The 16,846-nt window shown below is 32.3% G+C and overlaps 1 protein-coding gene and 1 long non-coding RNA gene across 3 annotated transcripts; one reads left to right on the top strand and one right to left on the bottom strand.

Annotated features, from left to right (window-relative positions):
- The first annotated feature begins 614 nt into the window (after positions 1-614).
- LOC125846439 (uncharacterized) lies at positions 615-6,993 on the top strand. The gene is made up of 4 exons (XR_007444360.1): positions 615-864; positions 5,394-5,994; positions 6,093-6,584; positions 6,665-6,993. It is a non-coding gene; the product is annotated as an uncharacterized LOC125846439 (long non-coding RNA).
- On the bottom strand, positions 5,304-11,849 carry LOC125846415 (lysine-specific demethylase JMJ25). 2 transcript variants are annotated; one of them, XM_049525820.1, is made up of 13 exons: positions 11,632-11,849; positions 9,902-11,023; positions 9,152-9,469; positions 8,957-9,054; positions 8,739-8,838; positions 8,520-8,652; positions 8,379-8,442; positions 7,579-8,281; positions 6,990-7,319; positions 6,077-6,452; positions 5,901-5,986; positions 5,698-5,817; positions 5,304-5,607 (listed from the first exon to the last, which is right to left on the bottom strand). In XM_049525820.1, exons 2-13 carry the CDS (start codon positions 11,003-11,005, stop codon positions 5,536-5,538), a joined length of 3,504 nt encoding a protein of 1,167 aa, XP_049381777.1. In that variant the 5' UTR covers positions 11,006-11,023; positions 11,632-11,849; the 3' UTR covers positions 5,304-5,535. The 2 variants fall into 2 exon arrangements, with proteins under 2 accessions (XP_049381777.1, XP_049381776.1); XM_049525819.1 differs by having other exon boundaries at positions 9,152-11,023.
- Between the last annotated feature and the right edge of the window lie 4,997 nt (positions 11,850-16,846).

Consider the following 16,846-nt stretch of genomic DNA (forward strand, 5'->3'; position numbering starts at 1 on the left):
TTTTATTGTAAAGAAAAGTATTCAATCTTTTTTATTTTTATAAAATGAGCTTATTTAAATTATATTTCATACTTTAAAAAAAAATTAAATTTTAAATATTTATTACAAAAAATATGATCAAACACAACTGAACTTTAAAAATCTAAATAAAGTAAAAAACACTCCCTTCGTTTCTATTTACTTGTAAGATATTTTTTAATTTGATTTTTCTTTTACTTGTTATTTTTGACAAATCAAGGAAGGACAATAATTATTCTTCTTATTATACTCTTAATTTATTAATATTAACTTAATGTCTTTGAAAAATGTAGTGAGTAAAATATGTTTAAGACTATAAAATAAAAAAACTTATTATATCAATCATTATTTTCTTAATAGATATGTCAAATTAAAATTTGATAAATAAAAAGACACTAAAGGAAATACATATTCCATAGCCAAATGTCCACCAAAAACCGCGCATTTATAGGTCCCAAAAAAGGCATGCTTCATCAATCGTTTCTTGTTCCTCAAGAATAAGGACAAACAAGTCATTTTACTATGTTAATCAAACCCTACTATTGCACTACCTTTTCCCTATATATATAGAGGAATCTCTTTGCTTGCCCCTTGTGATTCCTCATTTATGGGGAAAGAGTAGGGGGCTTAGAAGGAGGGTTTTGAAGCAACTTTTTCTTGGCAAAGAATACACCAAAGATGGATCTAGAATTTGAAGTCAATTTATACTATTTTATTGGATTGTTGGATCTATATCTTTGCATAAAAAGTGTTAATTGGGAGATTTGAATGAAGTTGAGAACAAAAAGGATCAAAAGATCAAGAAAACATGGGTTTGGAAGAATTGGAAGGGCTTATTCTTTCATGGTAAGTACTTTGTGTAAGTGTTATTTGGATATTTTCAAATTTGACTTGCTCTTTGCAAGGTTTGCATTGTGTTTTGGAATTGTTTGTTAATTGGCTATATAACTTTGGTTCCCAAAAGACAATTGTGTTATATAGGTCTAGTTCTCGTAGAAGTTGCATCTTTACTAATATCGTTGTTGTTTGGATTTGGATTAGTAACGTATTTAGATGCCTCCATATTGTTGGAAAGTTGTTCTCGTCGCTTTCCAACCACTTGCTTGGGTGGTAGAGTTAGTGGGGAGATGTTTCTCAAATAGGATAGGTGGTTAAATTGATAGAAAAAGACTTGTTGTGGGGTGAGTGTTTGGAACGTTCGGATTGAATATGAAAATTTTGATTCACGTATTGAAGAAATTACAATCCAAATAAGATTTTAATGGATTGGATTTTTAAATTTCGATTTTGGATTGATCGATTTGGATGTTTTGAATATAACTTTTGAGCCTTTAAGTTCGTTCATAACAATCAACCATCCCAATTCACCTAATACTTTGCTTTTTAACTGTGATCACTCTATTGATCATGTCGTGTAATTAGAGAGAGAGTCAGGATTAGGAGTTTGAGGTTCTAAATTTTAGTATAGAAGAGGAGTTTGGGGATCTAGATCTTAGGATAGAAGAAAGGAGTTTGGAGAATCTAAATTATTGGACAAAAGAGATGATGCTTCATTTTTAAATAAAGAGAAACTTTTGTTGATAGTGTCATTAGAATCCACAACATTAGTGTTTTCATGACCCCTTCCTTACCACTGAGTCATCAAACAATTTTATAAGGGATTCACAAGTGATATATAATTTTCTAATACAAATATAGAGTCTACAAAAAAGTTATTGAATTTTTTGAACCCACGAACCCCCACTTAGCTTACCATTGAGTCGTCAATCAATTTTATGAGGGATTCACAAGTTATACATAATTTTTTGATGCCAATATAGCGTCCACGATAAAGTTATTGAATTCGTCTGAACCCACGAACCCCCACTTAGCTCTGCATTTGAGTGTAATTTCATATTGAACCTAATAATATAATGAGTAGGTCATAAGGTACTAATTTTATTGGACCTCGGAAGAGTTGGACTTGTTAGTATTGCACATATGACATCGATAGGGTTGAATATAAGGTGCATCCAATGATTTGGCCTAGTGATCAATAAAGTGGGTTGAGAATCATGAGATTTCAAGTTTAAATTCTGGCGGAGAGAAAATTAATAGGTGATTTCTTCTCATATGCCTATTTGTGTTTGGACAAATATCATTGATATATATTGTGAGAGTGTTGTTCGCAATTAAGAATTGACTATATGTGCATAATAAGGAAAGATAGGATTAGAAAAGAAACTATTTGAAGATAATGTGTATCTGCAATAAACAAGATGAGTGATGTGACACTAAGATGGTTTGGACATACGAAGAATTGACACTTCTAAAAGTGAGTTGTGAACATTAGGATACTTAAATGAATATATGTGCATATTAGGAGAGATAGGATCAAAAAAGAAACTATTCGGGACAAGGTAGAGAGAGTGGCCTTGCAATGGACAAAATGAGTGAAACGACACTAAGATGGTTTGGACATGAGGAATAAATATTCCAATCAAAAGGTGTGGTAGACAAAACAAAGTCTTGGATTGAGGTTATTAGACATGATATGACACACATGTGGCTTATCAAATACATGATCCTAGATATAAAGATATAGAGGTTGATGATTAAGATTTAAGATTGAAGATTGAAGATTAGTATGTAGTTGAGGTTTGTTTGGTTCCCCGATCGTTTTTAGTATTGTTACTCTCCTCCTGGTTTTATTATTTGGTTTTTATGTTACCCGTTGTTTACTATGCTTCAATTATCGTACATTTTGTTATTGTTGCTTACTTTTTTCTTAATTGTTTTCAACACATCTTCGTTATTATATTTGCTTTACTTTTTTTGATATATTTAACTTGAGTCGAGGATCTATTGAATCAGCATATTTATCAAGATAGAGGCAAAGATTCATACACGCCCTCTTTTCAAAACCTCATTATGGAATAACTAAATGGGGGGTCGTTTGATAGGGTGTATAAGAATAATGTTAAATAGAGTGTATTAGTGATGTTTGCATTAGTTATGTCGAGATTATTTTTTATGCATTGTTTGGTTTTGGTGTATTAAAAAATAACATGCATTCCATAATTTTTTTAAAAAAACTATTTACAAAGATACCGTCCACTTAAAAAATGTAAAAGAAAGTTTTGAGAGGAAATTTGGTCTCTATATGTTAATGCATGCATACTAATACTATGGATTTTCATGTATTAGCAATACACACTTAAGGGTCGTTTGGTAGAGTGTATTAAAAAAAATAATGCATGTATGTATTAGCCTTGTGTAGTACTAGTACATTGTTTGGTACTCTTCATTAGTTATATACTCTATTATGTATTGAGGTGTGTATTGCTAATACCATAAATTTCTAGGTATTAGCAATACAATGGTTTTAACGCATGCATTAACTTAATTAAAGACTCAATTAATCCTCAATACCTTTTTTTTTATATCTTTTCCATCATAATAGTGAAGGGTAACTTAGTAAATAATTTTTTTAATGCAATGCATTCTATTTTTAATGTATCAAACCAAACAATGCATAACAATAATATATGTATTATTAATGCAAGCATTACTAATACATGCATTGCTAATGCAAGCATTATTAATACACTCTATTTAGCATTATTTTTATACAATCTACCAAACGACTCCTTAATACATTAGAGTGTATAACTAATGCAGACAATAACTGTACATAGCATGAAAAAGTGTATCAAACAAATATTACTAATACATAAAGCTAATGCATGCAGAAGTGTATCAAATAAGATATATTACTAATACACAAAACTAATGTATGCATTATTTTTGCGAATGCACTACCATATGACCCTCAACTCGGTGCAATTGAATTCTCCGTGAAGATGTGGAGTACCAACGGCTAGACAGTAAGACCCCGTGCACCTTAACTATAGCTTCGCAGTGACAATCTTAATCGAATATGTAGGATAAGTGGGGAGGTGGTGACACACAACGACCAATCCTAAAAGACCATTCTTTCGTCTAAGGATGCCTAATCGTCGCACCGATCATTTGAGGGGAGGCGGGACACTGCGAGGTGGGTAGTTTATCTGGAGCAGATACCTCCTAAAAAGTAACGGAGGTGTGCGAAGGTAGGCTCAAGCTAAGATTCTGCTCATGAGCTTAATGGTACAAGTCTGACTGTGAGACTGGTCAAACTGAGATGAAAGTCGGCTATAGTGAAAGTATATTGTCGTTGTTGCTGCGTGTACGTCTTAGTTTTAGTGCACTATATTGATTTTCAAGAAATCAAGAATGACCAATTTTAGAGCAATAATTCAATTGATGCTTCAAACTTTGTAGACACACAGGGTCGTTTAGTTTGAAGACATCTTAGGATAAGATTAGTTATGTTAGAATTTATCTTAGTATTTTTAGTAAATGTTTGGTTTGTTATATTAAAAATAATATGGATTGCGTAATTTTTTTAAAAATATCTTCCATAAGAGTAAAATGTGTAAAAATGATATATAAAAAGGGTTTAAAGGGATATTATGTCATTTTAACTTATTGTATCCTAAGATAAGTTATTTCAGGACTATTATTCCATTTGGAAATAGAAATAACTTATTTCAATACTAATTATTAATCCTAAAATAAGATATCACAAACTTTGTAACCAAACAAGAGATTAATGGATACTAAAAATTTATCTCAAAAATTATCTCATTTTATCTCACCAAATGTCTCCTCACTATTTTACGACAGAATAACTACAGTACTCTATAATTTAGTTTTTGTCAAAACCCTGAATGAATGTGATCTAATAGTTGTCGAATTCATAATGTTAATCTAAAACATGGCGCATTTATTGTTGTTTCTTTAATAAAAAATGATGATATAGTTACGAGTAGTATAATATGTGACTCAATAAAACCACTATACAACTAGACTGTTTTTGCCTAATCTAAAGCAACGGTAATATGCAGATAAAAATTTACTCATATTCGGTGTTGACCCTTTAGTTAATAAATCCATACACGTTTGTACATAAGCTTTTAGTGCCTCATCAAATCACTTAATTATAATAAAATACATTTGATTTGGTATAAACACTCTCTGCTTTAGTTTCACATTTTTCTATCTAGAAATTATTTACTACCAATCAAATTCTAAATACCTGTTAGGAAACCTATTGCTGCTACCTTGCTTGGTTCCACACCCCATTGTTTTATTTACTTAAAGTCTAACATGTACTAGTGGTTCATAATTCCTTAAAGAGTACTATAGAAAGTATTTGCATGAAATTTCACATTATATTCCATTATGCAATCAAATGCGAAGGCTACGAGTCTTTGTATAGGAGAAGCTGCCTTTATTGCAGGAAAAGTATGATATAAAAAAGAATGTTCCTTTTAACATTTACTTTTCTACAGGCAACAATGGTGAAGAGGGCCTAAGCTGCAAGAAATATGTATCAAAATTGTCCTTGGCCTAACACCTAAAAGAACACCCAAGGACGATAGCAACAACCAAATACTAACTGCTACTGCTGCTAAAGAAAGTACTGCTATTTCTCTAAACTATGTATGTGAGCTGCTCCAAATCTGTGACAACTTGGTTGATTGCATGAATGACCATCTTCTTTATCTGTTACACCAGAGGACGAATCAAGTCAGTAAGAAATGGAGGCTAGGCTTAACGTAGCCAGATTAAAATAAAGCATTTTTGATATGGCACCTCTAGTTTGTCTTCTCTGGCCTTGTGGCCTTTCGGCAATGTCCTGAACTCAGCTGTGAGGCGGAAACATTCTCGAATGTTTTCAGGAGAAACAAAATCAGCAGCAACTTTGGTACACGACTGGAAAGTTGAAAACAGTTGGTTGGTTACTTGATGAACTTGATCATCTGGATTTTCATGGATTATATAAGTATGATTCTTACCTTGAGATTCCGCACTTGGTGAGGGCATCCTGCAGGAATGAAAACTGCCTCTCCAAGTCTTTGCTCGAATGTCCAAGGTTCAATCCCTAAAATGGTAAGCATCCACATTTTGAGTTTATTAAATAAATGTGATCCTTGTTCTTAAGGAAAGATAACGAACAAGGTAAATTACTTACCGAATTCTTCCTTCAGTTTTCTCTTGTGCTCCAAAGTTAAGTAGAAGCTCTGGTCATGGATTGGATGAAAAACCTGATCAACCGGACAACAGAAAGTGTGCCTAAATTCCTTTGCATGCTTTAAAAGATACTCATTCAACTTGGATACGTCTTCCCTTCTGAAAATGTCCCACAAGGCACCTCCAGTTGTCTCTGAATCATCAGAGGTTTTCTCCTCCCTTCTAATATCACTAGACATCTTCATAGGATATTCATCAGCCTCACATTTGAGGTGCTCTCTTTCATCTTGAGCTCTATGCCTCTGTTTCACTATTTCAATTGCAGACTGCTGCTCATCAGTTATAGCCATCTCTGCTGTGTGTGTCAAAATATTTATCTGACCAATTCAAAATTTTAAAATATTAGCTTGTCATGAAATAAGCCTGAAAAATTAATGGTTGCAATCTTAGCAGGTAAATGCATCATGGACAGAATACAGAACTGGGAAAAGCAATAAACTGCTATCAAGGTGAGAATAAACATAAAACTAGATTGTGGCATGTGGATTAATTTACCTGGAATGTGACAATTGTCAAACATATTGTATAGGACTGGCCATGAGGTTTATGAGTCTCACTAGACAACACAAGGCAGAAGAGACTGGATGAATGTGGTTCTATATGTTTGGAATAAAATGTTAGTTTTTCGCCCATTTTGGAATTTTCATACAATTGAGATACTTTCTTACCAAGGTCCTTGTTGATTTGGTTATAGTTTTTGGATGTGAGCTTAAGGTAATATCCTCCAAATTGTGATTTCAAGTATTAACCAGGGCTATTCACAAGCAACACATATATTAAGGAGGTGGCATTGACATGAGAATAAAGTGAAGAAATCAAATGAATGAACTACAATAGTCCCGTCGAAATCATACCGCATCTGACATATCACAGTGAAGCTTTGTCACTGAATCCCCTCTCCCAAGTTCCTTGGTGACGCCATACGCGATGTATGTCTTTGGACCCAAATCTGGTTTTATGACTCCTGCCGGTAATTTAACAGCAAGATTCAGAATCCCTATCCTTGGATCTGTGTACTCTTGGAATGGTAATGCACTGATGAATTCATCGCAGTGCCGAGGCAAGAGATTCTCAAACTTGTCAGATGGTGGCCAATCTTTAAGTTTGAGCATTTCAGGCCAAAGATTTTCATACCTTCTGCCTTCTGTATAACCTTTAAAAAACTTTCGAGTATTGATCGGAACCTGCAAAAGTTTTATGTAATTTGATGCTTAGCACAATGGCAGATGGTCATATTTTAATAACACCATGAAGCTATTCAAGAAGCAACTGCTATAATACGAGAAAAAAGTTATATTTAACAAAAGGATACTAGAAGCAAAAAAACCCATTAGGAAACATGCTAACTACCAAGTGAATGGGGTGAGGGATGATGAATAAGTGGAATGTGATAGGTACTAAGCTTGTGGACAAGGTAGAAAATGCAGATGAATGAGAAAAAACCTGACAATCAGCCAGACAGTCGATTGCTTTCACTTCTGACATACTTGTAAGAATCTTTGAATCAGTGCCCTCACATAATGCACGCCACATAACCATTGGTTCCCAGCTTAAACCACTTGTATGTGCAAGAACATTTTGTACAATCACTGGTTCACCCTTGGCCCAGTGCCTACGAAAGTGTAAAAGTGCATCATCCTCCATTGCGTCCTTTGCAGTAGGGAAATACAAGTAGTTATCATCAGAACCAACTCTTGAAGCCGCTCTGTGTAACAGTTCAGGGTCATCCATTCTACAAATTGGCTGGGAAATCATCTCGGAAAAATTGCACTGAATCAGAATCCTTTCTGCTTTTGCCTCCAAGGTTGATATCCAGTTTTTCGGTAGCAGATGCTTGAGCTCTAATACAAAATTTCCACATCCACCAATTGCTACAGGAGCACACATGATATTACCATCATAATTAGCAACCCAAGTAATTGGTTTGTTCTGGTCCTGTGGAATTTCCATATCATCAGAATTTTCAGGCTCTGCATCTCCACCGTGCATGTAATCATAACCTACATTTGGATATTGGACAACTGCTTTTTTACTATTTCCTGGAAACTTTCCTTCCCGAAGCTCTTGGCAGCAACTTATACATAGCTCAAATGAGCAATCTGGGCAGCTTCGATGAAGATCAACTATTGAAGTTGAACAGTTGTTGCTGCTCCAAGGCCAAGGAATCAATAAGAATAAATCCTCTAAAAATAATGTATAGTTGAAAGAAGAAAAAAAAAGAGAAACAAGAGAGGATATATTACCAGTAAACTCGCTCCTCATTGTGACAAAGTGATTGTTCAATATCAACTGAAGATGAAGATACCCCTGTAATAAAAACAGTGAACAATGTAAAAAAGGTTTTATCGGAGTCAATGTCTTGTTTTTAAAACTTAGATGCATACCACGAATAGAAGACTCTGTCTCTATCTCCTGAATTTGTTCCTGATGAATTTCTTTCAGAAAGGGAAGGAGCTTGATAATCAAATACTGTAAATGCTTGATCTTTTCACGATCAGTGAGATCCCTTCTTGATGTCTTCAAGGAAAGATATATTTAACAGTAATTAGGAAACAAAAGCTACAAGCTCATTTTGTTTGATTAAAAGGAAAGAAAAGGCAAACCTTAAGCATGCCACTTGAGTGTAAGCACCAGTTGCAGTTACATTTTCCACGACAATATGGGCAAGCCTCTGAGACTTCCTCTTCTTCCAATTCAGGATACCTGCTCGCCAAAAATAAATAGCAGGAAGCTTAAAATGAGGTTAAAACTCCATTCAACACTAAAAGAGAATCACTAAGCATTTGGACAGCAAGATAAGAGATGCACATAAGAGGTTTACCATTCCCTGATGCACTTGATACAGTAAAATTTCTCTTTACACTTAGTGCAAGGAACAACAGTTCTTCTATCACTTCTTCTACATTGATGACAATTTACCTGCATAGGATAAAATAAATAAGTCATCGTCTAAAAGAAATAAGTAAAACAGAGTAGAAATGCCATTTAAAGTGAAAGATGATAAAAAGTGCTTGACCTTCACGTTTTTAGATCTATCTATTCCATTTCTCGAAATTGTCGAACCAGAAGACGATGAGGAGGAAGGCAATGAACTACAAGCAGATAACTTCACTGAATTATTTATTATCTCTCTCAGACTATCTTTAGGTTTTGATTCATGTGAAACTTCACTTCTCTGACTTCTTGTGTTACTTGGTGTATGATGCCAAACCTCATACTCCTCAGTATCATCTTCCCACTCATCAACATGGTAATCATGATCATATCTCTTGACTGATGCAGCAGCACGTCTTACTGATGTCCTTTTATTCTCTGCATCTTTCTCATAAATTCTCTGTTTCTTTTTTCCATCCTTGGACAAATTTGACTTTTCCTTGCACATATTCCAGTCATCATCATTTTCATCCATTTTATCCATTGTACTATCTTCTCGAGGACTCTTCTTCTTGCTTGATGTTCCTAGACATTGTTCTCCATTTAATTTAGCAGGTGCCCCGGAAGGAAATGAACTACAAACAGGTAACTTCCCTGAATTTTTTATTATATTTTTCAGACTATTTTTTGGTTTCGACTCAGGTGAAACATCACTTCCCTGGTTTCTTGCGTTACTTGGTATATGATGTCCATCACATAGAGGGAAAACCTCATACTCATCAGTATCATCTTCCCACTCACCAATATAGTAATCATTACCGTATCTCTTGAATGATGCAGTAGCACGTCGTACAGATATCCTTCTATTCTCGGCATCTTTTTCATGAATTACCTGCTTCTTTTTTCCATCCTTGGACAAACTTGGCTTTTCCTTCCACTCATCCTCACTTGTACTCTCTCCTTGAGGAATCTTCTTCTTGTTTGACGTTCCTAGACATTGTTCTCCATTTAATATAGCAGGCACCCGCCTTTTATTCTCTAAGCCTTGAATTTCACGAGTCCCTGGCATTTTCTTTCCAACCTTGGGTAAAGTTGGTTTTTTCTTGCACACACCCTGCTTTTCTTCACTTCCAAATTCCACCTTGTTCATTGTATTATCTCCTTTATGAGTCATCTTCTTTCTTGAAGTTCCTGGAGGTTGTTCTAGATTTACTTTATCAGGCATCCTTTTTGTCTGTGAATTTCCTCTCAGAAGAACGCTTTTTGTGGCGGTAGATAGTTTGAGCCTGTCCTTGCACTGGGAAGGCTCATCTTTCTCTTCATCATTCCCTTTATTTCTCATAGGTCCACTTCTATTAATTTTTCCCTTGGTCCAAGTTCTCAAAGGCTTCTCTGAATTTCTTAAATTATTCAATGCTTCCTTAAGTGGCATCTGAAAGTTTGTTAAGGATCCTGGAAAATACTCTTCATCCTCTTCCTCTTCCTCTTCCTCTTCACTCTCCTCTTCTTCATCATCACCCACCAATTCATCCCAAATTTGAGAACTTAATTTCTTCTCTGCTGAACAATGATACCCCTTGGATGTGATTCTGCTATGTGAACCTTCAGATTCCTTTACAGTCATTTTTTCCTTAGCTACCTTCTTGGTTCTCAGATGTGATTTAACCATGTTCCTCTTAGGCTTTTCCGCTGTTTTTACTTTCTCTGCCAATCCACCAGATAAAAGTGCATCTTCCTTCCTGATTGCAACATTCGCGTGCTCTGACACAGTTCTTTTGCCACGGGAGGTGCCAGGCTCAGAACAAAACTTTGGTTTCTTATTAGGTAACTCTATAACATTGAGCACCGATGCTGCTGCATTGTCCTTTTCAAGCTCTTCTTCATCGCGGTTTAGGATAAACTTTCTCTTCCTAAACACCCTAGACTGATTTCTCATTCCCGGTGTGTCTTGATTCTGACTGCTCAATGGCCCTTGTTTCGCAACTAATGTTGCCATCTTCTACTCCCAACACAACTGAAAAAAGGAACTTAATAAGCAAAAGTACATATATTTCATAATTATACCAACATTAAAATCCTAATCTTCAGGATAAATGACAGTGCAACAATGTTATAAACAAATAATGAATCTCAAATGCAAAAACCTATCAATCAAACATCAGCAAGCAGATTAAAGTTCTAATGCAAAAACATAGACACTAAAATGTAACTATATCAAACTAAAATCAACGAATCTACTGTTTATACTCATTTAAAAGCTACAGAAAAAAAAAACAGATTAATGAATAAAATTTCCAGCATAAACCGGGGTGAAACAAAGTCAACATAACCGGGTCAACAGTCATGCCCTCAAACCTATTCACCATAAATAATTATTTTTACAAGAAAAAGAAGAAGATGAAATTCTGAATCAATCCAATCCCTAATTCTTACATCAATTTATCGGCATTTCAATCTAAAACGAACAACCATTTAATCCTTAGAATCTATATCCCAAATTCATTCAAATTCCCAATACTCATACGAAAATTCACAAGAAAACATAAAAAAATTAACAGAAATTGACTGAAACCCAAGATCAGATATATATAAAAAGCAATGGAAAATTCCAATTGAACTCACCTGATCAATGGATCAGTTGAAACAGCTCCGATTGAATTCCCATAATTCTAATTCATCATGCAGTGAATTTCAAGAATTGTAATTAAAAAGAAAATGAATGGAGTGAAGAAAAGGAAAGAAAATCGATTTTTCGATTTAAGGGAAAACGGAGAAATTGAGAAAAGGAAGAAGGCGCAACAAAACCATGTAGAGGGAAACAAAACAGTGGGTGATACTGTCTATACTTTTTTTTTCTTATTAGGACTTGGATTTTTTAGCAGTAAATCTTTGGGTCTTTTTGGGAAATTGTGAATTTTTAAGAATTATCCTAATTTGTATATACCACTTTTAAAAAAATAATACTACTATTAGCAGTTTATAGCTAGCTTTTCAGCCGTAGTTATTCCGATCACATTTATTTGTTCAGTTAACATATTTAGAGAAAAATAATATATTATTTTTAAATTTATTAATATTATATATCAATTAATATGAATATTATAATAAAATATACACTTTATTTATTTTTTGAGGAGGTCTGTAACGTTTATTATAAGTGAGTCAAATTAAATCGAGATTTTACAGAATAACAGCACTTATGAGATTTGTCCATTTTGTATTTAATTACCACATTTTAGCACAATGCAGTTAATATTAAAAATAAAAATAAACACTCAAGTTTATCTAGTATGAAATGGAACACATATTTTATATTATATTTTCTATTCAATGAACATTTATCAAGAAGATATACGCATATTAATGAATTAGATTTTGGATTTTAAAAACTAGAGCAGAAATTCATCTATATTTTCTGTAAAATAAAACAAAGAAGGGTATTATATCTTAAAAGGAAAAATAATAACGAAACCTCATAAACTACTTAACACATTTTAGTATGAATGCCATCAATATGTATTAATTAATGGATTATATTTTTGACCAATTAATGCGACATCGTTTGTGATTGCTTAGAACTTAATATGTCAATTTAATATCTTAATCTGTAGTTTAATTAAAAGATTAATAGAGCAATCATTTAGGGCCCGTTTGGTCATGCGATATGGTATCATGAGATGAAATTGAAGGTTTATTTGGACATGTGATATGGAATTTTTGTGTTGTATATTTTCTCATAAACATAAAAATCCCATAAGTTGTAAAATTACTAAAATAGCCCCAATTGTTTATTCAATCTTATCAAATAAACAAAAAACTATAAAATTGCATAATAAATTATTACAAAGTTATTTGTTCTCCACTTAAGTAATTGTTTCATCTAACTTTAATTTAATAAAAAAAATTGAACATAACTTGTAGTGTACTAGTCTTTAATATAATCCTCCCACATAGTACGGCCAATTTCCTCACGTTGAACTTGTATTTCTCGATCATGTCACCGAGAAGACGAACCAACATTGTTCCTTTGAGCCATTTGTTGGTCAATATCCTCCGCAACTATATCTTCATGTTCATAGACCATAAATATTTCATCATTACTTTGATATTTTCGCAAATAATTATGTAACACTGCACAAGCTATGACAATTTTCACTTGTGTATCGATATCATAATGGTTCATGCCTTGTTTTAGTATTCTAAATCTATTTTTCCAAGCTCCAAAAGTCCATTCAATCACATTGCACAGAGATGAATGCTTATAATTAAATAGTTCTTTGGTATTTTGAGGCTCTCTTTCACTTCCTCGGTAATCTTGCAAATGATAGCGTAGTCCTTTGTATGGAGCTAAAAATCCTTTTGTGTTTCGGAAACCAGCATCAACAACATAATATTTATCTACCAAAAAATATTTTATAAAGAATTACTAAAAGCATATATGACATAAATGAGACAGCTTTCTGTAAATAAATAATATTTATTCTAAGGATGTAATTTAAAGTTACCATGTGACGGAAATGGAAATTGTGACGTTGGTTCAACAAGTGCATTCTCAAGTACTTTACTATCATGTGCAGTACCTTCCCAACCAGCAGCAACAAAGGTAAATTGCATATCAAAATCACAAGCACATAAGACATTTTGTGATGTTCTTCCTTTGCGATTACGATATGCTTGTTGCACCGCTTTAGGAACCTCCCCTTCTATATATGTTCCATCAATCACACCAACACAATTCTACCAAATAAAAAATACATCAATATTAGTTTAGTGAACATAAAATAAATTGGAAGCATTATAGAATGCACTTCATAAAAATAATGTTTGTAAGAGTAATAAAAATAGTGCTTCCAAGACAATGCAAAGTCATAAAATAAATATTATCTCTTTAAACAAAGTTGATAGGAAATATGTAACTAAATACTAATAACTTACACAAAATATAAATGTACACTTATTAAGGCCATAAAATAAATTTATTAATGTGATTGAAATTTTACCTTAAATTTTACAATCGTGAGGTGTGAGTTAAAGTGACTATGTGTTGGTGAAAATAATAAATTTTATGTTGGTGAGAATAATAAATTTTAAAAAGTAATGATGTGATTATAAATTTTTTTTACCTATGAAACAAATGGTTAGTAGATATAAATGTGGGGTTGTTTTAACAAATTGTAAACTCATGGATCAATTATTGTATTAAAATATCTCAAATCATGATATGGAATTACATATAATTCCATATCATGGTTTTTGGAGAATATGGTATCACCTCTCATGATATAAAATCAGCGTAAAATCGCATGTTCAAACGCTGATTCCATCTCACGATACCATATCGTGATATGATATCGCATGACCAAATGCCTACTTAGTCAAAGTGTATAGTTGAATGAATTGAATTTTTTTTATAAATAAGAAAATTCTATTAAGAAAAAAAATGGGATGTCATGTAAAATCCTGGTTAGAAGAATTCCTAAACTTCAATATTGAATTAATATAATACCCTAACTAAAAATTTCTTCTTATTTTTAAACTAAGAATTTTATAAGTTTACTATTTCTCTTTGTAAAAAATCTCAAGTGTAACTTGCAACAATTGAATAAGTTTGAAGTTCCACGAAATTTGAGGTACCACACAAGGAAGAGTTGGTGAACAAACTGTAGAAATCATTCATCAATTTGTATTTGTATTTTCCTCCTCCGATTTTTCTCACATACATACTTCAATATTAACTAGTTAGATTAAAAAGATCAGTTTGCATAATTTATTTACGGAAATATCTAATGATTCGTTTTGTTTTAGTAGATCTGTTTTATAGAGATTTTTTTTTATATAAATATTAAATATAATAGATTTTTCTGTTAGTGATCTCAAATCCTGAGGAACGGGTTTGTTTAGGTCTCTAAACATAAGGTTTACTAATTAAGCAGAGAAAATAATATAAATATTTAGCAGGATATATTAGTATATTATTATAGGAAGTACAATCATATTGTTATTAGAGTTCGTTTTTTCTTTTTTAGAAAAAAAGTTCTTTATGTTAGTGTGCTTGGTATTCAATTAATTGATATACTCGGCGCAATAATATTTATAAGTATGAATATAAATTAAAATTATTTTTAAATTTTTATAAATAATTTGAATAGAGTTATAAATATATACACAAGAGTAATTACATGTTGAAGGAATGTGTTCTTATGTGAAGTTTTGGACTCTTCAACTAATTCGGAGTTGCTTGAGTGACATACTGGTGGCTCAGTGTAAATTATGTCGCAGTGGACTTGAATCTCTTTAAAGAGAGTGATATATATGCGCTTGAACCAAAAGATTTGTTTATTCATTTTTGTCATTTTATTTTTCAATTGTGATTTATTGTTTTTTGGTATATTACACCAACAATTCGAAATTAAGTTAAATTTTAAAATTTTATAAAATATATAACTAAACATGATTTCTGGAACTCAATGGTCAAACGACCACTAACTTTTCGTTATTGTTTTACCTATTCAACATTCAAAGTTATTTATCCTAATAACTAAGTTTATTTTTGGGTAAAAGATTACTGTAATAAGATAAAATGTTTCTTCTTGAAAATAACTCAACAAATTTTAAACCTTGGTCATTTAATTTTATAATGTATCAATAACAACAATGGTAATAATAATATATTTAGTATAGTTTTGTTGGTTATCATGAGAAAGAAAAATATGCAGATTTTATGGAAAATATTTTGATAGATTTTTGGTTCCAGAAAGTAAAAATACAATATTTATAAAGACAAAAACAGTAGAATTAGGGTTGCTTATGGGACAGATAATTCCGGTTTACCGTTTGACTCATTGATTATCGACTTTTAAATGCATTAATATGCTAATCAATTAATAAGATACTGATTGATTCAATAACAAATCAACAATTATCGGACGAATACTGACGAACCTCTATAGTACCTACTCTCTTTTTTGATGAACACACCTTACAATATACCGTGGTTATACTATACAATCTGCATGAACATTGGCAATTTGAAATCTGAAATTCTTGGACTCATATCATCATTCAAGAGAATATTGCTTTCCTTTAGATCTTGATAAATGAGCTTTAATTTAAACAAGAATGACAATGAAGGTAATAAAAAACTCAAGCAATGCTTGGGATCATATAGAAACATTTATGGCAAAATTTTAAATGGGGCTTTATTTTTTAGGGTTAATAATAATAAAATGTGTACTTTTATATATACCTACGGTAAAAGTATAAGTATGATAACTTTTAATAGGATAAATGATTTATCGAATAAAGAAATTGAGTAATTAACAAATTATTTCTTATAAAATTTTAATTCATTTTCCAATTGTAATCAACAATCTAATAGAATAAGCCAATAAATCAATCTTGCGATCGATTTATCAGGTACGGTTTAATTTTGAACAGTCCTAAGTACAATAGCTAAGAAAATAAAGGCATAAATGATAAGAAACACCACGTAGTAATAAAAAAAATAAGAATAAGAAATTCAAAGACATTAAAATAATTAAAATATCAAAAATAATACTAATGCTACTAATAGGAGATACGAGACAAAAAAAATATTTATGTGTAACCTTCTACTCAATCATCAACTTTTACATAATCATATCATGGGTCATGTCCTTAATAAGATGAAGGCTTGTCATTTTCTGATTGACCACATCTCCCTCACTATGTCTTTGATCTACCTCTACCTCTCCTTAAGCCCTTCAACACTAACCTTTCACACCTCCTCACTGAAATGTTTATAAATCTCTTTTGACACACTCAAATCATTTCAAATCTCGTCTCACATTTTTTATCG

This window comes from Solanum stenotomum, chromosome 12 (assembly GCF_019186545.1).
Source record: "Solanum stenotomum isolate F172 chromosome 12, ASM1918654v1, whole genome shotgun sequence".
Lineage (NCBI taxonomy): Eukaryota > Viridiplantae > Streptophyta > Magnoliopsida > Solanales > Solanaceae > Solanum > Solanum stenotomum.

What these genes read in the sequence shown, in the direction of transcription:
- LOC125846415 (XM_049525819.1), bottom strand. Translation starts at nt 11,005, where the DNA reads ATGGCAACATTAGTTGCGAAACAAGGGCCATTGAGCAGTCAGAATCAA. An exon ending in ATCAAGTGCATCAGGGAATG is followed by an intron (nt 8,839 to 8,956) that starts GTAAACCTCTTA and finishes TTTGGCGAGCAG; the next exon opens with GTATCCTGAATTGGAAGAAG. An exon ending in ACTGTGATATGTCAGATGCG is followed by an intron (nt 6,453 to 6,989) that starts GTATGATTTCGA and finishes TGAATTGGTCAG; the next exon opens with ATAAATATTTTGACACACAC.